This window comes from Siniperca chuatsi, linkage group LG17, assembly GCF_020085105.1.
Source record: "Siniperca chuatsi isolate FFG_IHB_CAS linkage group LG17, ASM2008510v1, whole genome shotgun sequence".
NCBI classification, from domain to species: domain Eukaryota; kingdom Metazoa; phylum Chordata; class Actinopteri; order Centrarchiformes; family Sinipercidae; genus Siniperca; species Siniperca chuatsi.
The window spans coordinates 19,433,834-19,456,448 of NC_058058.1; the positions used below are offsets into that span (position 1 = coordinate 19,433,834).

A 22,615-nucleotide genomic window follows, 5' to 3' on the forward strand; every position below is an offset into this window, starting at 1 on the left:
GTCTTTCACACAAGCTCAAGGATCCTGTGATTGTTTTTGGTTGTCTCTGCATGGTTATTAACCAAGTTTGTTTCCCTGACAGACAGGTGAGCCTTAGGGTGTAACAGAGGTAGCTAGGCTAAGAGGAAATAACATCAAAATATTATCTGGAACCTCCACGGACCATATAGTTGAGACCATGGTAATTAAATAATCCAGGCTGCTCTTTGGTTTTTCATTTCAATTTCCCCTAATATGCATCGTTTAAACTCTTTCTCCCTTCAGGTGTCTCTGCGCATCATCTCAGCTCTCTCTGTGATTGAGGTCATCTGTGGTCACAGAAGATTTGACCTTGCACAATACAATAGGTAATTTAATAGCTACCCACACAAATGGATGAGAACACAAGAAGAGAACCATACCCCTACAGGCAATGTATGTTGCAACAAGCACACTTTTTGACAATAGCTTCACTCTGTGCATTAGGTATGCACAAAGCTGATGTCAGTGATTTATTTAGCTCTCAAATTGTTCACACAGCACAATACATATAAATACCAATGTGAGAGTTGCTGTACTACGCCTATACATTGCTTATGTAGCTGTGCTGTGATCATATATGCATCTGAACATTTCGCTCGTATTTGTATATAAAACGGTGTATGCACATACAGATTTTCAAATTATGGATATGTCGGAGAGAAAATTATTTGATTAACTGCTCTCTCATTAGTTATTTGTTTGCTCACAAGTTGACAAATGACAAATTGCACTACTTTGTTTCCTGAAATTGCTTTCTAAAAAATAATTTACTGCCTACTGGATCCAATGGTAGACAGAATCAGACTGTGCTGGTTCTTTGCATTTATCCCTCCATTCATTTGTAGGCATGATGGTCTCCAAAAATCATAGATGCATTGACAGATAAGCTTGGGGATATACTTGACACTTACTCTTACACTTGGGGAGGGCGTTGCTCCACTGCCCATTGGCCTGGCAGGTAGATTTTAAAGCCCCCTGCAGAACATATCCGGTATTGCAGACAAAGCGCACAACATCATTTAAGTTGAACTGCGTTCCTTGGGTCATACCGAAGGTAGGGTTGCCAGGGTGACCACAAGTGATGGCTGGGAAATTCAAAGGATAGAGAAAATCATGGTTACACATTTGCAGAGCAATTTAATGAAAACTTAAGGTTTAATATCAAACACCTGAATAAATAAGGCCTGTATTAGAAAAGCTAATGTGACAACAACAACAAAGCTGTTCAGACACAACACTGAAGGTAGATGATGAGTAATGATCCAAACTCTAAATACACAGGCCCTGCTGCAGCTGCACTGGCTGCATGTCTCTATTTTTGCCACTGGCCTCTAAAACAATCTTGTAAAATGAGTAGTATTATAGAGTGTATTATTTTGGAATAATTACCCCATGTTTGAAATAGCATGGTAAAACAGACATGAAGCAAATGTGGGCTTTACAGTGTATTTTATGCAGGAGCTTGTGCAGGAGCTTTCTGTAAAAAATGTTCAATAACAGGAATTAATTGGTGATCAGCACCAGATGCCTCAGGTCTAATCACACTAAATTGGCGGTCGGTATTGGCCCTAAACTAGCCTGATAAGACCATCCCTAGGTAATATAGGTCTGCTCTTATTACAAAAGATTGATCTGCAACACTATTAAGCTGAGAAAAAGCTGGCAACTTCGTTGAGATTTTAGATTTTTTTTTTGTTAGCTAGCTTACCAGTGTTCCTAGTAGAAAATGTTAGACTGAAAATCTACTCTGTTCAGCTTAACACGTCTTAACAATATACCACCCATAGCTTTACTAATAACGAACTGTTCTTTGTGAGCACTTACGGACACAGACAGGAGTGCGTCCTGACCATCTGTGATCCTGTTCACAGATCCGCACCGACACCCCGATGAGACGAAATCCTGGGTTACATTGATACACAACGCTGCCTCTATAGTTATAATTTTCCCCAATGATCTGTCCATTCACTATGGGCTCTGGGGTGCCACAATGTCCAGCTATGGATGAATGAAAAAGAAAAGGGTCAAGGTCAGACATAGGTGTTTTGAATAACTTTTGAAGAAAATTGCAGGACTTTATGAAGTATCATTTTTGGGTGCTGAAGATCTCACCTAGACACTGGACCTGTGTTCCACTCCAAAGCCCATTGGACATACACTCTCGTACCCGAGAGCCCACCAAGGTATATCCTGTATTGCAGGAGAAAATGGCAGTGGCTCCATACACAGTCAGCGTTCCAATCTTGTTGCCATTTGGTGGAGTCCCAAGGTCCCCACAGGAAATGACTGAAATGAGAAAACACTATCATATATTACAAACCCATATGGTCAAAATATAATCAGTGATACTCAATTGTTTTGTTTTGAAAATGGTTTTGTTTGGCTTTCATTCATTTTGTTTTGGTTAGAAAATTTGTACCTCTTTAGTTATGTTCTTTTCTTAATATCACAGTGGAATAAGATGCATTTAGATGCAATAATTTTTCTTGCTTGACAAATTGCTTTTTTCTGGCGGAGGTTTTTCTATTTTTCGGTGCGAACGAGAGTGTTATCTCAAGAAACTGTTAGAAAATTAGACCATGGGATGTGCAGTTTACACTTACTCTCACAGACTGGCCGTGGATCTGGGTAGTTCCAGGTGCTGTTGGCCTGGCAGCGAATGACCCTTTGTCCCCTGTAGTAATATCCTGGGTCACATATGAGCATCATTATAGTGTCATATTGGTTTTGAGTTCCATAGATCAGCCTCCACCTCCCATGTTCCACAGCAGAGTGGCCAATGTCAGGGCAGGTCACCGCTGGAAGGTCAGAGGAAAATCAAACATTATCAAGTCAAATATCTACTTGAGTGTGCTGTTCCCATCATGACAAATGAGTTTTAATCTCAATTGTAGGTAACACAGTTTTTGAAAACTTTAAATATGCCCAAAGATTAAGAGTTTGTTGTGTTGATAATACTGCAACTAAATAAACAATAAGAGAAATACTCACAAACACATCTGGGCGGGGCCTCAATGGGGCTCCACCTCCCAGATTCCTGACAGATCACTGAGGTGGTGACAGGCCCGGAAAGCCGAAATCCAGGATTACACTGGTACGTGGCCCTGGCTCCTAAAGAGAAGTCCTGGCCCACAATACTGCCATTGACCGGAGGCACTGGCATTCCACAGGACATGACTAGAAGGGAAAGAGGGTTGCGGCAGGAAATTAAGACCAAAAAATTGGTAGAATGAAAGCACAGGTAGCAAAGTACATTTTAATAACCATCTTTGTATGCAGAGTGCCTAGCTCATAATAGGCTTCCTGTACAAACACACTCCCAGAGATGTGCAGTAAACATTAGTTCGGGCTGCCATCTGCACCATAGTAAACAATCAAGTCTAGAGAGAGCACATGCAATTCATGTGGAGATTACACCTGGTGCAGTCTTGACCAGACATTGAATGGCTGCCCTGCTGCTTTCAGTTTTTGCTTCAGCTGATACTGTTAATAAGTCTAGTTGGAAAACTAGACTCTGGAAATAGAACTTTTTGATTTCATGCTTTTGTGATGGAATATAAAAGAAAATCTGAACACAAACAAATGGAAAATTCACTGAAATTGGAAATCAATGAAGATGGTGCAACAGCATCATAGCCTTGTAAAATCTAAAATAACATTTTGTATTTTTTGACAAAAGCACTTTTAAATCAAAGTATATACATCTTGCCTCAATAGCTATGACTTCATTTATACTTTTCAAATCACAAAACATTTAAACTTTTATAATGTATCAGTCTTAGTTGAAAGTAGGTAACTGTTATTGTCGATTCCATCACTGAAAAAATGAGCACAGTGGCAAGCAGGTAACTGTGACTATAACCCATAAGACTGACATTTCAAACAATTCAGCTCGGGTAAACCAAATATGATTAATCTGATGCAGTGTTATCTTCAAAGCAATTCTGAGGAATGGTGAAGCAAGCTTCCTTGAAGCACGCCTTAGGCTGAGGGGCTGGTGGTGATGGCACACTGTCAGCTGAAATCACACTTTGATCCAAAGCAAATGGATTCAGTGATAGTTTTTTCAATCAACATAAATCAAAATGACTAAATTTACAAAATTCATTTGCTACAAAATTGTCTTCTTAAACTCAGCATGCCAGTTAGAAGTGCTAACTGGCATGCTGGTTTTCTTTGCACAGTTTTAAGGTTAATTTCATCACTTTTGAGAGGTGGGACTAAATGTTGAATGAGCTCATTCACAATGATGATATTGACAAAATGTTGATTTGCATTAGCAATGGGAAATTATCCTCATTTAAGAGACTAGTCTATTAGATTTCTGTATCTATGTTTTTCTTAACATCTTCCAACCTGCTCATCCTTCCTCATGACCTGCTGCTATGATTGGGCCCTCACCTTGGCAAAGTGGCACTGGTGCATTCCACTGGTAGATCCCCTGTGCAGTCCGGGTGCATGTGGCACTGCTCTGGCCAATAAGCCGGAAGCCCTGGTCACAGCTGAAACGCAGGGTGCTGCCCAGCTTAGTGCCTGTTAGACTGTGCACTGTGCCATTTACAGGGTTGTTTGGAGGGCTGCAGTAGGCCGCTATGAAAAAATAAAAGAAATAGGTAAAGATATAAATACGCATACCGATAAAATTGAGTGCAACAAGCATAAAAAACCCAGTAATGATGCAAGATGATGCAAGTTGTTGTTGAGGAGGTGAAGGATTAATGCGCCTTCAATAGCACAAAGCCCCAGATCACTTTTCCATCAGTCTTCTCTGCTCAGTGTGGTAAAGTAGTATATGTATTAATGCAAGCGCTACAATGCAATCTCTTTCAGGCAAAAACTGCAGACTAGAGACAAGGAAAATTGATTAAAGGAAACTAATGTTCTACAAAGCGAAACAGGAGTTTGTCAGCGGCAGCAGAGGAGGATAATAAAAGTGATGGATACATAATAACAGGAACAAAGTATCTGTTTTTGTTTGTTGGCTAAATTGGTGGCTGCAATAATCGTTTATCATCCCAAATGGTGCCAGCAACAGGTCCATGGTCCCCAAAGAATGGAGGACTCTGAGGCCTAAATTGCATTTTGCAGATCTCACAATAACACAACATCACTGCACACCTGCTGGAGACTAAAAAAGAATACATATTGTGAAAACATTTTTAAAAATGATTTTGATGCAACAGTACATGGCTATGTGACACAGAAAATGGTGCACATTGTGGGGAGAGATTAGGATAGAACTGGACCATGAACACAAAAAAAGCGTATTATCCATTACACTTAATCACTGTGACCACTTTACAGTTCTATAAAAATGCAAATTCCGACTCAAACCGCTCACACGTGGCAATGAAAATGGCCTCTCTTTCAAGTCAGTGGGAATTTTTAGCACCATGCAATCAGATTAAACTCCCTTACAGTATAAAAACTTAAAGCCATGTCAGCGGTGTAATATGCATTCAGCATTTATGAGATGTTGCTGTCTCACAGAAATTGTTCCAGTGAGACAGAAAATGCAAGACTTTTCAAGTGAGCTGCCATTATGTGGCACTGAAGAAATGTTAGATAAAACAGACTTTATGTGGAATTTGATCCTGAGGTTCACTAAGAAACATGTTAAGAAACATGTTAAGATGTTACACAGTAGGTGTACTACAGGCTTTGGTCATTTTGTGAAGTGTGGCATTCGACTTTGAAACACTTGTCCTCTCCACAATCATCAAGGGATGAATTCTCATTGATATCACTCTTGATGGCTACATGGGTAACAAATAGAACACACACAAACCCAATGTTTAAATCCAATGATATTTAATACTCTGACTGAGCTACTTTATGTTCCTTGGCAAGGCCTTCTCCTGTCAGTCATTGTGACTGGCATCTCCTGAGCAACCCTTGAGTTCAATTCTTCACTTCTATCAGTGTCTAACTCATTTGTCCCTCTTTCTGTGGTCCTCGCTCCTTCCCCCTCTCTGCCTGTTATAGCATACAGCTTGTCTCACTACAATCAGCCCTGCAGCTCAGAGGAATCAGATCCACATTGGCAGGTAACTGGATTGTAATAGATAATAGAGAGGAGGAGAAAGAGGGAGGGAGGGACGGAGATGGTGATACAGACAAAGGGAGGGACATATAAGCATAAGGAGATAGTAAGGAAGATAGTGACAGAGTCAGGCAGACTAAGTTGATTGAATCGACTGAAAAGATGAACACGTCTACATGAGGTGATGGGGAATGTGTTCTTTTGTAAATTTGTAAAAGATTAATAAAGTATTTTTTTAAAAAGAAACAAGAGAAAGAATAGAAAACTGAGATGGGGAGTTGTTAGAGGAGATGTCTGCAAGTTGGTGATGAAAGACCAGTCCATGGGGACAAAAGATAGATTGATGAAGAACACAGCCGAACAGTGAATCTTCCTGTGCCATCTGTTCCTTCCTCCCTACCAAGGTACTACAGAAGGCAACTCCATATTGACCATGGCAACTTGTGGGTTCTCAGCCATCACTTAGCCTGCTATGGCTAAATCCATCATGGCTAAGAAAAAAAATAAAGTAAAAGACGCAAGAGAAGAAAAGGGCAGAGAAAAGACAGAACATCCAGTTGGGGAGACGGAGAGCTCCACTGAGAGGAGGAGAGAGATGATTAGTCAATCTGGCTGAGTGGTGTTGATACAGAACGGGAGGGAGCCTTTTAAATATTTACACAGTCATAATTCACAGCGAGTTATGCAGGTGTCGTATACCAACAGATCCTTCATGGGAGCAGGACAAAACAGAAAAATAATAAGCAATACAGCGTTTACTAATTCCCAGGCCTGTGCTGCACAGCAAGAACCGCTGCAGATGCCTGCCACCCCCGTTAGGTTGTCATGGAGATGGGTCATATTACTAGCTATTTCAGCTGAAGTTGGCAGCCCAAATTTTGGTCTTGTTGACACAGTAAACCAAAGGCACCGCTGATAACATCGAATATACAACAATGTCCGGAATTAACAAAGTCAAACATCAATTTCTTCTAGTAAATCAATTCTAAATGGACCACTGACATCACATTTCATAAAAAAGCCTGTAACCTCAGGCTAGTGTTTGCATGTTCTTGACTCACCTGAGTAGCGTATGCGAAAGCCTTTGTGGCTGGTAGTGTGATCAAAGGACCAGTGCAGGTAGACTTTGTTACTGGAGCTGGTGATGCTCAGTGGGCTGGAATAGTTACCACTGAGGGTAATCAGGAGAGGACTCTGTCTGGATGGGCCTGGGTTGAGAGAGAGAGAGAGAGAGAGAGAGAGAGAGAGAGAGAGAGAGAGAGAGAAGACAATTATTAAGAAGAATCCATCTTTGAAAGTCTCATCACTATGTGCAAAAGAATAAGAGAAAAGAATAAGAGTGCCAATGATTTTATGTAAACCACCTCACTGGGTCTTCAAAATAATACCTTGTGTTTCATCATCTACACACTTACATCTGAAGAATAATTTGAATAGCATTTTCCTTGTAAATGTAAATTGATAGAACAGTGAATATAATTAATACAAATTTCGAAATGAATATCATTTTCCCTAGTCATGGCTTTTGAGGGATTGTGCATAAAATCAAAATGTGCTCAGCTCCTAATTGTGGAAAAAAATATCTCCTTCCATAATTGACTTGGCAGCCCCAAGGTTGGCAAATGTCCGTTCCCCTCCACTCGGCAGAAGATAAAAAGCACTAATCAGGAACACTAGTGTATACGACCGCCATTTTCTCAGAGCAGTCTGGCAGTTACTGACTGTGCCTCTAATCATATGCAAATGTACAAGGCAGATGTAGATGTTCTGTCACCATGAAAGGGACCCTGTGTGTGATTTTCTGTTTGTAGATGCAGAGACCTTTGTTAGGGACAGTAAATTCAGCTGTCTGGCTCATCTTAGCATTTAATTGTGGATATTTGTGAAATTGAGTTTTTGAGTCAAAGAAGTATGTGGGGAGGTGTCACAGGGACGTATGGTCAACACACTACTAAATAGTACATGTAGTGGGCATCACTCAGACCAGGAATGTAACAGGATGCTCAGTTAAACTCTTCTAATAAAAAGGTCAAAATAATCATAATACTGTTAAACTAAATTACATGATACTGTATATAACCATTGGTATACATATGTTCACTTTCATTACAAGATACAGTGACTCACCATCAAAGATCTCAAGCTCATCAAACTGACGGCTGGTCTGAAAGTGTTCAATGGTGAAGGTGATGTTGTAGCCAGGCTCTACTTTGACCACCCAGGAGCAGGACTCAAAATGGGGAAAACCGCTGCCTGGTGACTGGCTCATGATGACACCTGTGGAAGCTGTCAGTACCTCATTCATGGGACAAGTCACTGTTGAGAGAAATAAAAGGCAGACATAAAAAAAATCAATTAATTTGAATTTTAGGAATAATGTTTCATTTATGTATTGCTGTTCTATGTTGTTTCATAATTGCACAGAACTTCTGATGGTTGTTCCTTCTTTTTAGTGAATTTAATTTACCTTGAAGCACAAATTGCATTAGTTAGATCCATATTGTTGTTGGAGGGCAACTCAATGTGACTGAAAGCATAGCTAAGTTAATTGTCATTCTGGTCATGATACCATTGCAGGAAACAAAGCTGTCCATGCTAAAATCAGTGCAGAAAACAGCTTAGGTATGATATAATATTACTGACTTGCAATGAGCATATTGCCTCCTCTTTGCCCATTGTCTGTATGTGACACATGTGATGTTAACTTGGCGACTAATGCTCACATCTGCCTGGAAGCCCTATTGCTGTGGCACGTCTGGGTGGACCACATCCATCTGCTCATCCCATCCCCTCCTGCCATTGGTATTCTTATGTGACATCCCCATGACATCCTTTGACATTTCCTAGTGGTTTCAGTCTGTATTATCAGACGTTCACCAGCGCTCCTGTCTGTTGCGTTTTTGTTGCGAAGCTGTGAAGCCCACCTCTTAATCTGCCAGAGCTGTCTGCATACACAGTGGAACCCCGAAAAACAAGCTGCAACATGAAAGGACGCCAATGCTGCAACGGCGACACAGTGCAACGGCTACATATTTTTTTCCCTTCCTATTGTTTTTGCTGCTCACCTAATGGGGCTGAGTGCTAAAGAGGCAAGAGTGTGAAATAACTCTTTCCACAGCAGAGAAAGATATTTTTTTCATTGATTTTTGTAGCTAAATAAGATACCATAAACCTACATAAAGTAAATGTTCTCTCTTGTGAAATTAACTGCTTTCCAATGTATATTACTTCCTATATTGCAACGAATCCTAAGGGCCTACTTTGGCATACATAATAGTTTGAACTGTTTTAACACTGAACCCGTGCTGGAATTCAACCCAATGGCTTGTTTAGAGCTTGACAATTAATAAAAGATCATTTCAAGCTCACAGAAAAACCATACATTTCCCTTATTAAACACCAGCCAGAGGCTTTACTTACAAGCATAGCAGAAATAAAGAAAAAAAACATCCTGAGATGCTGTAAATATGAGTAAAAACCACATCAAAGTGCATGTGACCAGGTATTTTTTGCATGCGCATACATTTTATGTTTGAGTGTGTTTGTCAAGCAAGTGTTGCAGATAATTTGGCCTGGGGTGTAAATGCCCCTGTTGTGTGCTGTAATTTGAATACCTGAGCCTGTTCTGCCTCAGGGTGAGGCAGCACTTGACACATATTACAGCAGTGAAATACTGAATGCTCAGAATCACATTCTAGCAGCGCCTCCTTTGTGGGACAGTGCTTGTGTGGGTATACACTTGTTTTTGTATACGTGGATGGGCTGTGTGTTTGTGTTAACGCACTGCTGTGTGTGTGTGATTCTAGGCTTGCTCGACCTCCTCTCTGTGTGTTCATAGGGGAAGAGATTATTAAATCCACAAGAAAAATAATATGGCAGACAGCCTGGGTTAAAAAGCATTTGCAAATAATTCTTAGCATTTGTTACCTTGCTTGGTGTGTCAACTAGGTGGGGTTTATTGCCTCAGGCAATCTCAGATAATGTCAGGTAAGCTGTCACTCACAGAAAGGCATGTTAAAAAGAGGCATGTTCCTGCTAAAAACTTTTGCCACAACTGTTTGCCATTCATTGTATTACAAACACAAAACAAATTCTAAATACCTGCAAATGTTTTTTACCATAGGTCAAGAAAATATATTTTTTGTGGGGCTTTTTAAACCTTTATTAAATAAAGATGGGGAATGACAAGCAACAAAGGTCCCCAACTGGAATCAAACCCCTAGGCCACCAGGGTGCCCCAAGAAACAGTAACTGTTATCCTTTAACATACTGTATTGTGCTAGCATATACAGTAAGCTAAAGTCATATCAAATCAAAAAATTAAGGGAACATTTATGGGGGTTAAACTACAGTTTGAGAATACAATTTCTGCAGCATGTACAATGGTACATACTACAATAATAGTACCATCATGGTGCATATGATTAGAAATCTACAAAGTACTTTTGGCATCTAACTTTGGAAGTAGAAGTGATCTATTCTCATCCCAAATTCCAAGAAGACATTCACAAAGTCTGTGAAATAATTTACAACCTCAAGAACCTTAGTGGATGTGAGTCAAAAGGCTTAAATCCATCACTGATAGTGAAACTGATTGCGCCTGGAAGTAGCATATAAAATCTAAGAGAGAAGTTCATTAAACAATCAATTCTCTGAGGCTGAGATGTGTGTTGTTAGTGACCTTTCAGGAAGCTCCAACGTGTCTTCAAAACTACTTTCAGCTAGTCTTGGAGCTGATGGAAAGAGACAGGCAGGGGCTCTTATGTATAGGCTGCTACTTATTAAACTAATCCACTTTTGAAATGAAGCATCACTCTGTTTGGCTGTAAACAAAAGGGTATTAGGGGACAAATCTGACAGCTGGAAAAAAGGCAGCTTCAACACACAAGGTGAGATCAACGCTGATAGAACTCAAAATGAAATTTCACTTTAATGAGACAAGGAATGGAATACACTGGTAGCAGGAATGGCAATCTGTGAGACATCCCTTCTGTTTATGTATAAAGTGTTCATGGTATTCAACAGAGTCCCAGTAAAAAAAAAAATGCTGAGGAAGACTTTCGTGCAGACAAGCACAGATGCACACACATCTGCATCCATACACGCACATTTGTGCACTCCAGTATGCAAGTATGGACGCACATGTGCATAAATCCACAATATATGTAGCTTGTAGTGCCGCAGTGCTGTTGAGATGCCTTTACCCCTGTTGATATTTAATTAGCATAAGCTGAGGAGTGATAACGAGCTGATTGAAGGGGATGGGCTTCAACATAAGCATTAGCATGGATCAGGACCTAACAACTCTGAGAAGTCAGGGATGACAATGAAGATGGGAAAAAGTGGCAGCTGTAATCCATTCTGCTGGACTAAAAGAAGGGGGCTAGGGCAAAAAAAAAATCTAGGGAACAAAAAGAAGATAGATGGAGAGGTGAGGGAGGCGAAGGGACCGAGTGGGATGAAGAAAGCTAGCTAGCTGGGAAACTAATGTGATGGGTGATTATGCAGTTTTTAACCAGAAGTCTGTCTGGAGGATAAACACAGGGATTTTGGATCATCAAAGCTCATTGTGTTTCATTAATGAATTCAAGTAACACTTTGTACTGTTGCTATTGTTTCGTGTGTGTGATGTTCGAACTCCCTGTGGTCTCAGCAGACAGCAGATGAAGTTACGGGCTGTGCGTTTGCCCAGTTTAATCAAATAACAGGCAAATCACATGCTGTACAAACCAACTGGTTGCTCCAATGGCAGGAAATACTAGAGAGGCTAAACCCATTTGCCATTGTGACTAGCAACAATAATCTGCATTAACTAAAGAAAAAACAAGAGCGAGTGTGTGTGTGTGTCTGTGTTTATGTGTGTATTGTGGTTGCTATTATATATTGGCATGTATGTCAGTGTTGGGAGAAAGGGAAAGACAGAGAGGGAGAAAGACCGATCTGGGTATGGTTGGACAACTGTGTGTTAAAGTGTGTGACAATACATTGCACCGTGTTGTTGTGTTTTGAACCAGACTCAGAAGAGGAGAAGGACAAAATAAAAAGAGAAACGGGGAATATAGGGTACATGTGTTACGTAAGAACAGAAGTCTGACGCTAGTGAGTCAGGGGAGGGAAGTGGCGAGTGAGGGAGGAGGGAGTGCAGACGGAGGGAATGCAGAGGATGAGAGAGGATATTGGCGCTGAGGGGCAAGCAATACTGCAGAACCGACTGTAGGCTCCAGTGCTGACAACATCCACTGCTGTGTAACCCAGACACATGCTAGACCAGTGTGTACGTTTATACAGTATATGTACGAGTTTGTGATTGATTGTGTATGTGTGTGGGGGGTGGCGGCAGCTAGACATGCAGGGAGAGTTGTGCTTGTCAAGAGCTAGAAGTGGTGATTTGAGAGGTGCAGCTGCAGCTGGCATGTCCCCTGCATTTCAATGAGCTATGCACTTCGTCTCTTCACTGCCCTCGAACTACGTCTCTCCCTGTCTCCCTTTCTCGTCTTGCTTTTTGACTCCTGTCCTACTCACTTACTCGTCATCTTTCTGCTTTCTGCTTTAGCAGTCTCTCCTCCATTTTTCCAGACAGATTTTGTCTTTTTCCTCAAGAATCCTGCTTATTCAGAGTAATCTCAAAATGTTCTCTTACTATACTAATCCAATGTTCTCCTCTTCCTTCACACTAGCATCAGTTTGTTGTCTTACTTTCCTCTCTCCTCTCAACTTCTTCTCACTCAACTCCTGACTCCTTCAGCTTTTATTTGTGGCTCTCCTCCCCATCACCCTGTTATGTGTCTATGCAGGCAAAGTGACAGCTTGCAGGAAGGAGGAGTGTGATGGAACTGTTTGTTCCCAGTATAATGTGTCTCTAAGCATAAGGGGAACAATTAAAGGGGCACACAAGCCATGAACATAAGTGCAGATTCACAGCGGTAGTGCACCGCAAAGTTAATGGATTCAGCTGTCACTGACTTTCACTTAGATTTTTAAAAACACCACAGATTTGTTAGCTTAGCAAGGCAAAGGTGTGCGCAAAGCAGGCTATTTTCAAAAATCAAATACAAGGCTATGACAGTGGATGCCTTCACTTAACATGGGTTAGCAGGCAAAAGGCAGGACTTCATAGAGGGAAAAATAAACACACACACAAAGGATTTCCAGATTTCCCTTTTTCCTCACTTTTGACACTTTCAGTCTCATCTCTTCTGCCTCTCACTGGCTGTTCTGGGTACTTTGTTCCACATCTTCATTATCAGCCTATACATAGCTCCTCTTCCCCTTTCCTTGCCCTCTTTCTTTTGCCTAACTTTTATATAATCTCCCTTCCTTTTCACCTCATGCTGAGAGCATTTATATATTTTTCCTATTTAGCATTCAAAATTAGTTTTTTTTAATTTATGTATTTATCAACTTTCTCTTACTCTCCCTCGTCCACCACGTAACCCACAAACAGAGTGAGACACAAAATGACACAGCAAGACAAAGGGGGGAAATAATCAAGACGTTTTAAAAAAGAAAGCAAGGGAATGAAAGGTATATTCTTTTAGGGAGCCCTCTATGCACTCAGTCTCTTGCCCAAAGGAAAAGCATTGCACACAACATACAGTATCATGATGATGGAGTTTGTTGGGTAAACTGCACTCATTGATTCCTTTGGGAGGACGATATCTCAGCATGTAGAGAGCGCCACAGCAACCACCCTCAGCCTCATGGGAGCCGAGTATCATCCACAGAGATGGAAAGTGCTGCCAAGCTGATATGTGGCTGCGGCTCCATGACTACAGGCAGAAAGAGGACCCACTGGATCCAGAAATAAGGCAAAATTCAAACTAGTGCATGAGGAAGGCAGTGTTTCACCTGTGTTGTAATATATTTGTGAAACATAATGAGTTGTCAGGAGCCTCTTGAAAATGCGATGATTGATCTCAAGGGGCTTATTCTGTAAACAATTAAATGTATGCAAGTGTCTTAATATGTACTTTGGAATATAAGTAGCCACTCTTTTTGCAAAGAGTGCATGCAGAGCATTTTAATGTATTTTGGACTTTTAAAGACCCGTACTTATATTACAGTGTCATCTGAGTTTGCTGCTATTTGATCAGCTGAAATTTATTTCCAAGGGAGATGTTCAACCATAGAGACGACACAGATCCACAGGATTACTTTGGATGACTGTGATTCTGCACCATCATGTTGCCATGACTGGTTGGGTCTAATTGGACTTCAATCGAATTTGAGCCAAGACCAGGTCTAAACCACACCAAGTGGCTTGAGACCAAATCAACCAAATTATACAAGGCAAGACACTTTCTGAATGTCAGAATAATGCTTAAAGTGTCTTAACTATCATGAGAGATCCGAGCAAAAGCTCTGGACTTTTATGCATGCCACTTTTCACATTTACTTTACATTAAGACAGACCACCATATACATTATCTACTTCTACATATGTACCATACATGTAACTGTGACTTTCTGTTTTTTTGATTCTATAAAAAGTTGGAGCTATGGGGAAGAAGTTGGAGCTATTAGGAAATTCTGACATTTGAGTAAGATTCAGTTGCCAAACAGCAACAGTTATGCAAATTCATATTTTCTTTTGTGCTCATTGTTTGTCTTCTGACTTTGATTTTTGGACATCATGCATACATACATTGTTGCCCGGCAACAGAAAGACATATTGTGCCAGCACATGAACAAACTACCTTGTGAGTCTTCTGAGCAAAAAAATACAAAAACACCAGTATTCATTTAGTATTCACCTAATCAACACAGAGATTTCAGAACCCTTATGCAGTATTTGTATATTCCATAGATTTTTAGGAAGATAATAAGAAAAGATAAAGCAGGAGAAGATAAATATACTAAATGTATCTAGGAAGGAAAGTAGCATCAAGATGTGAAAAGGGAGAGCTTATGACTGGAAGGTTGCAAGTTCGATCCCCAGACAGGCAGGATAAATATGGGTGTAGAAAGTAAAAGAGCGGTGCTTGCCCCTCCCTCCTTATCACCACTGAGGTGCCCTTGAGCAAAGCCCTTTCCCCAACTGCTCATGTGGAGCTGCTCTGTCGCCAACAGATCAGACGTAAATGCATAACTTTGTGAGTGTGAAAATGGCCTTCCTGAAAAAGAGAGCCTGGGTATGTTTTCAAGTTTTCCAGAGGCATTCACTCACCATCACATGAGGGCGGAGGCCCCTCAAACTCCAAGTGTGTCCCCAACCGGCATGTCAGGATGCTGTTTCCACTTAACTGGTAGCCTGGAAGACATCTGTAGCGCACTATATCACCTGAACAGAGAGAGATGGAGGAGGGAGATGTCTTCATACACCAATCAGTGCTCCTTTGCCAAGATACTGACATAACACAGAAGTAATCATGATCCACTGTGCGTCTCAGTGAAAGAAAAAGTTAACAGTAGAAAAAAGTAACATAATAAATCCCCACTGGGGATCCTATAGATGAAACACTATGTCAGTGTTGCTGTCTTTGTCTCTGAATAATAACGAGTCAAGGAGGTATGCAAATAAACAGATAAGGATAATTAATCTCCATTGTCTTCTGCAGGGGAGAATAAGAGCACCTGCCTCAAATCCCCCTGGCTTTCTGATTATTTTTCCATAATTATTCATTTATACTGCTACCTCAAAACTCAGTGGGTTATGTAGTTAGGGGTGAGTCCATACCATTGCCTTATGGGATGTGTAGTCACTATCAGAATCAGTGAACCTTGGCCAGTGTTAATTGTCAAAGCCAGAAGGTGAACTGACAGGGAGATGAACTCTTCTTTAAAATGCTACAATTCTACACATCAGGATGGGACTAACATCTAGTACAAAAATGTCAGCAGTGCCTAGATAGGAGCCATTGTGTGTGTCTATATGTGTATGAATATGACTATTGTGACAGCATTTCAACCTACCAATTTTAAACTCTTTGCTTGCCATCAGGATCTCTGCATTGGGGATGATGGGGGGCGGCAGGCAGAACTGCAGCCTGTAAGCTTTATTGAGAGCATCAAAGAAATGAAAGGAGTCAAACACAGAATATGTGTGAAATATCTGATAGAAATAAGGATAAAGTAAGAAGAGTAATTAACATACCTTGATAACTGATACGGAACAGTCCACCCTTCTCTGTGTTACTACGGAAACGTATCAGCACCTGATTGGATGTGCTACTGGGTGGGTCATTGGGCTCTCCATCAGTGAACACTCCCAGTTTCCTGGCTGTCTCTTGTGGACCATCCCTAAAGGGAAAAAATGTCACAGGTCAACTATAACTTCAAATATAACAATACACTGGAGTAAAGTGATGATAATTAACCATTGGCATTTTCTGTCAGCAGCCTCTGCTGAAATGCTCTCTCTCTCTCTAACCATAAAGCACCTTGAGGCTCTATGATGCATATCTGTGAGACAACCAAACAAAGCCAAATGCCAGATTATTGTCAAGCAGCTTCCAGCAGCAGAGTATAACCAAGCTGCTCTTATTTCATCATACCCAAAGCAATTACTCTGGGCTGCTCTGGGTGATTATGTTGAAATTACAGATAAGCGTGGAATGACAGGTCTGGATTGCGCTGTTCCTGCTAACTGCCATCCAATGGGAGTGTCCCTGGAAGCTGTGGCCCAGCCTTGGCAGTCCCCTGGCGTGGGCATGGCCGATTAAGCCAGCTCCCAGATTCTTGCCACAACCATTCAGCTTAAAAACCATCTGTCTTTGGCTGTCAGACTGGGCATGGGAGATTACAAGCAGCTCTGGAAACGGCTGGCTAGGGACTGCTGCCTGACAGCACTCTGGCCAAGCCGCCATTACGGGGCCCATTTCCTTGGCTCAGCAGTTCAGTGGATAGATACACAGGGGTGGTAACTGGAAACTGGGGAACATGATAGTCCCCATCTTGGCTCCGCATGAGCTTGTTGGGAAAGATCAATACAGTGAGGGCCGCTTACAGAAGAGCAACAATAAGATAGAATGTGGACATTTTGGCTCACTTTAGCCATGTCGACTTAGTGACAAAAACTCTGCATGGACTAAAAAAATCTTCACACAATTTTCTATAAGCAGCCCAATCCGTAAAACATAGACGTCACCCCATGCCATGTGGACTTTTCATGTGGTCGTAAAGTTGCCAGATTGGCAGGCAGTCAGATCTCCGGTCTCACTGAGAGCTGGGACCTTTGGAGCTTGTCTCAGGGAGAGGGGATCAACTGGGACTGGCAACCATCATGCATGCAAAATCCTGTCTCTCGTCGCACATATGGCAGGCCCAGCCGTGCATTATGGAGGTGATGAAAGGAAGGTTTACCCCTCGATACTCAGTCAGTCAAAAAGATATACACCTACCACATAAACGTCCAGACTCGAACATTAACACAACCACACCAAAAAAAATAAAAAATAAGAGAACACACACATTTCCACTAGCCAAAGCTTACTCTCTCCCTCTCACTTCTCTCACACACATATTTAACGAGGGTGCAACCATATTCCAGCTACTGCTCTGATTGGTCCTCCATGGCTAAAAGCATTTATTACATGTTAGTGTTTGGTAATTAGGAAATATGATATAAATAATTATAATCATTTATACATATTTTCCTGTCATTAAGTTTGCAGATGTAAAGCCAAAACCCACAGAAGTATTTGTCATGATCAGAGGTTTCTGGTGTTGCCACTGCAGGTTTGCTTCACTTTACAGTTCCAGCTGTTTTAAAAAAATAATTCCTACAAAAATAACTGACAATATTTTTATCCTTTGTATTGGTATCCATGTGTTTGAACATACATTAAAAAAATAGAAAAAAGCGGAAGGGGGATGTGATGATTTTAAAAGAATAAAATCGTCTGTGTCCCAGGGAGAGGGCAAGCAAAGGGGGAATGGTGGACATGAAAAAAGCAACAATGACACAAGAAAAGAAAGCGATAAAGCCAAAGACAAGACAGAGGTGAGCTTTTAATCAGCAGGGTTTTTTTGCCACTGTAATGGATGACAAAGATGAGGGACAATGTGGCGGAGGCCATATTGAACTTGTTAGTTAAAAAACAAACTGCAAGTCACATAAAGGGGACAGTGAATGAAAAGAGAGGAGGGGGCAGGGGAATTAGAGATTACATAACTGGACTCTGTTTTGTTTTGTCAAGCAACACAACAGAGGCAGATATGGTTGAAAAGTAGGGGTGGGTGACAAGGAGTTGAAAGAGGAAAGAATGAAAGAAAAGGCAATATAGAGGTTGACATTTCAATGACATGTGAAGTACAGAATTCAACATTTTGTTAAGATGGCCTTGAGATTTTGGTTTTGGTATTACTAGAAAACTGGTTAGAATATCATTTCAGTTTGCCCACAAAACAAAATGAACATTTTCTGAAATTTTAAGATACAATATATACACAGTATTTCATTAAAGGAATTTCCACATATATGCAGCCAGTGGAAACAGTCATTTCTTACCAGACGGTGATGAAGTCGTGAGGACCATGAACCTGAAGCAGGGTAAAGTTGAGTTTGATGCCGAAGCCAGGAGCCACGGTGATCAGCCAGGAGCAGTCAGCTGAGCTAGGGTACTCCTCTGGGTAACCCGGGGAGAAGATGGTCCCATTGTCTGATGTGATGTTCCCACCACAAGGCACTGAGGGAGGGAGAGGGAAGGGAGAAATAGAGGCAGAGTACATATATATACATCAGTGGGCCAAGAATACAACAGGAAAGATGCATAATTCAGCTGCAATCGGTGGAAAAAACAGATTTTTCCATCCCCCTCTTCTGCTTCCCTTCTCAGTGTCTTTCTCCCCCTCTCCTTCACTCTTCGTCTAGTGCCCAGGCGCTTGTCTGAGCTAAAGATTAGCCAGTAAAGCCTGTTAGCAAGTGGGGACTTGGATGGAGTGTTTTGCTAAGATAAGGCCTCAACCCTTTCCCATTGCGGGTGAAGAGAGTGCGGAGATGAGGCAAGGGGTTAGTGTGGACTGGGCTTTTGAGGTGTGTGTGTGTAAGTACAGTACGTATATGAGGAGTGGATATGCATGTGTGTGTGTTAACTTAACTGTGTGTTTGAGTGACAGGAAAGGTTAAAACCGCATGTCTATGTCAGAACTGACAACACTAGAACCTCACAAGTTCCGATATGCCTGATATCCTGAGGTTAGAAAAATCCTGCGCAGCCTGACAAATACAGTAACACTGCAACTCACACACATACAAGCTAGCCTGCACACAGCCTCAAATCTGCATGCATAGAAATTGTAACTATATTTCAAACATTCCTCAGGAACTCAGGAGGTTCTAACCAACTTAAGCTTAACATTCCCACTGGTGCCCTTAGAGAAACCCCATATACACTGTGGTGAAGCAGAGAAAATCAGGAAGGAGTGGTAATCACAGTAGTGCAGGCATCTCAAGCAACCCAGACGGGGTATTCAGCTTAACGGCACACCCTTGGATGCCTATGGGTATGCAATCATTCCCAAAGCAGAGATTGCATGTTTTATCCCTCTGTTTCTCTCTCAGGTTATGTGTGTGTTCATGTTATGCAGCTGCCTGCTTTAGCCATGTGGTTGCTTGGCCCCTCTGCTGCTGGCTCACCTGTTAAATGAGCTATCGATCAGATTGATTGATTAAACCCTGGACACTCGATGGAGTTGCACCTCTGGCTGACGCCATCAACTGGCAAGCTACTTAAACCTTATGTGTAAGAGAGTGTGTGTTTGCTTGAAGGGTTTGGTGGGAACAGAAACACTGTTGCAATTGTTTTAAAATGCAAAAAAGTAAACAGCAAAGCATAATATGCTATATAGAAATATAGCAAATGGAAAGGGGATGATGAAGGAGGAGGAGATAAGACAGCAAAGGTTAGGTGCAGAGAGAAGTGGAAACAAACAAAAAAGAAAGGGTACAGGGTAAAGCATTTTATAGACAAAATTTGATGTGCCAAGACAAGCAGGTAAGTGGAGGCAAGTTAACAAAAATGTACTTGTGTCTAAAATGTGTATGTGTTTGTGTGTTCAGGTACATTTCTGCCATTAAGAATGAGGTATCTCTAATCACTTTATCTCCTGCTTTATCACTTCCCCACACCAGGTAATAGCATAAAAGCCAATTCACAGTCAGAAGCATCAGGCCTACCTTCTCCTGGTCATTTTAGAAGGCAAACACACAGTACAACGTACATACGTGCACTCACATGTACTTGCATTCAAGGAATGTAAAGTAGTTTTCATGGGTTGAAAGACACACTATTACACTGGTATGTACTAATATTAAATGCTATATATTATCACTGCATATTGCATTGGTTCGGGAAGGTGCTGCATTGGAATCACATTATGATAGAAATAAACTACACATTGAAACTACACAGGCACATGGCACCGGGATATAGAATACTGCAATATGATTAATATTATATACATGTATTTTATACACTATGCATGTTCCTGCACCCACCAACACATATGCATGCACACACATGAAAACACACACACACACACACACACACACAGGTATAATTTTCTCAGATAGTGATATTTCAGCTTTGAACTTGTGAATATATTAAAAAGGCTTATACAAAAGAAAATAGCTGTGTGAGAATAAACTCCTGTTATTGAATATCTCCTGTTCCCTCTGCCTTTTCACTCTGTTGCTCCTTCTCTCACTCGCATTTATCACCCTGCATGCCCATTCAAAGTTCTAGTGTCATGGCCATCACCTCCCTCTGTAATTTTGCCTGCCTTATTAAATAATCGGCAGCTAGAGTGTGAGAATGTGGGTCAAGGACGAGGCAAAAGAAAGAGCATCCATTACTTTTCTTTTCAATATAGCCTCTCTTTTATTCATCTTTTATTTGTCTCCATTCCTCTTTAGCACAGTATTGATTATAAGAGAATACTTTGCTTCATTAATGGGGGATAGCAATTCAGTTTAATTGCATTATTCATAATAGATAATCATTATCTCCATAGCCGCACTTCTCACTAATGATGTAATAGCTCAATATGTTCTAAACAGGAAGTTATCACGTTATTACTTTGGTTCTACGTTCATGCGGCAGTATTGTCGGCCACTTGTTGGGAAGATTATTTAGTGTTCAGATGAATAAATGTGTTAAATGTGTATATTATTTGGGTGTTGATAAGACAAATCTCACATCCCTTACCTTCGCAGCGAGGGAAAGGGTGATCCCAATTGCGCGTGGTGCCATGCTCACAGGTGAGGATGGAATGTCCCATTAGCTGATATCCAGCCAGACACTCAAAGGAAATAGACTGGCCCACATTGTAGCCAGCACCCACCACCACTCCGTAGCGGAAAGGCTCTGGATCAGGGCACTCCTGTAGCTCATAAGCTGAGGGAGAGAACAGCATGTACAGTACATCAGTCATTTAGTATTATGGCAGTAACATAATTCCCCCACACAACAAAACATGTCTGTGCCTCTATATGCTCACGCCAACAAAGTAGACCAGGGAAGTTATTGCTTATTAGTTTAACAATAACTGTGGCCACCTAAAGATGTTGACCACCTGACTGTTTCAGATTCTTTGTCTGAAGCTAGCAATAAATTCACACTACCACCACGGATTTGCCTCAAAATGTGAATGCTTCCAGACAATGGAAGTGGCATAGCGGAGCGTCCTCTATTTTTATTTTCCATCTTTAATTCAACTTCCTCATCTTTCTGTTGTCCTTCCTCCTTGTGCTCAGCCTCCTCTTCTTCCACCCTCTCAGACAGGACTTTTCAGAGGGGAAAAAAACATAGCAGGGCCGGGTTTGACTTGTGCCGGAGGGGTATGATGCAGTCATCAGAAGTAGTGTGGGTAAATAATTTTTACTGTTTTTTTTCCCCTCTTGGATACAAAAGCAATGTAGGCAGTGAGCCTTGAAGAGTCAGGATATAAATATGACTAAAGAAATTGATTTCTATGGATCACAGCTTCGCTTTGTAGGAGATAACTCATGCAATACTGCAAAATGAGGTATTTGCAAATATAATGCTTGATTTATATGCTAATGTACACATAATTATGTAAATGCCCAATGCTACCTTTCGATTTGCCGGCTCGTTAGTTGAATCACAAAATACAAACTTTGTGTGCCTGTTGCATTTACAGACAATGGCAATTTATTCCTTGCAGCCATGCGGATATGCAGTGAAGCCTTTTATTGGCACATGGTGAAGGAATCTTTTAAGTGATCAACAGTTTTATATAGAGAGATTTATGGATCTGGGGAATTTACTGGCGCTATGGGCTGATTAGTCTGACACAGTCAGATGTAGCACTAGTTCAGTAATGTTATGGCTTTACATGCATACACCTCACTGTGAAGTGACACTAATAGTACATAAGTGAACATGGAGAAAAAAGGTAACACTCCCAGAGATTATTATTTATCATTCTTCTGCTACAGGACATAATTAATATCTGTGACTTTCAGTCTTATAGTGATTCTGTGATTGTGTCAATTCAGGGAAATAGCTCTTACATTCCCAGCACCTCTGCTGAACCACATTTCAGCGACAGCAAAGATGGTTTGACTGAACACTGAAGTAATTACTAGTT

At 41.1% G+C, this 22,615-nt stretch overlaps 1 protein-coding gene across 1 annotated transcript in view; it reads right to left on the minus strand.

Annotated features, from left to right (window-relative positions):
- Positions 1 to 22,615, minus strand: part of csmd2 (CUB and Sushi multiple domains 2) — a 232,329-nt gene that overhangs the window by 32,502 nt on the left and 177,212 nt on the right. Inside the window, exons 43-55 of the mRNA XM_044171930.1 lie at positions 21,211 to 21,399; positions 18,513 to 18,690; positions 16,158 to 16,303; positions 15,977 to 16,057; positions 15,231 to 15,344; positions 8,192 to 8,380; positions 7,126 to 7,272; positions 4,423 to 4,611; positions 3,013 to 3,198; positions 2,625 to 2,819; positions 2,134 to 2,307; positions 1,846 to 2,019; positions 933 to 1,106 (exon numbers count right to left, since the gene is read on the minus strand). Of these exons, the coding sequence (XP_044027865.1) occupies positions 933 to 1,106; positions 1,846 to 2,019; positions 2,134 to 2,307; positions 2,625 to 2,819; positions 3,013 to 3,198; positions 4,423 to 4,611; positions 7,126 to 7,272; positions 8,192 to 8,380; positions 15,231 to 15,344; positions 15,977 to 16,057; positions 16,158 to 16,303; positions 18,513 to 18,690; positions 21,211 to 21,399 (2,136 nt within the window). The remainder of the gene's footprint in view (positions 1 to 932; positions 1,107 to 1,845; positions 2,020 to 2,133; positions 2,308 to 2,624; positions 2,820 to 3,012; positions 3,199 to 4,422; positions 4,612 to 7,125; positions 7,273 to 8,191; positions 8,381 to 15,230; positions 15,345 to 15,976; positions 16,058 to 16,157; positions 16,304 to 18,512; positions 18,691 to 21,210; positions 21,400 to 22,615) is intronic.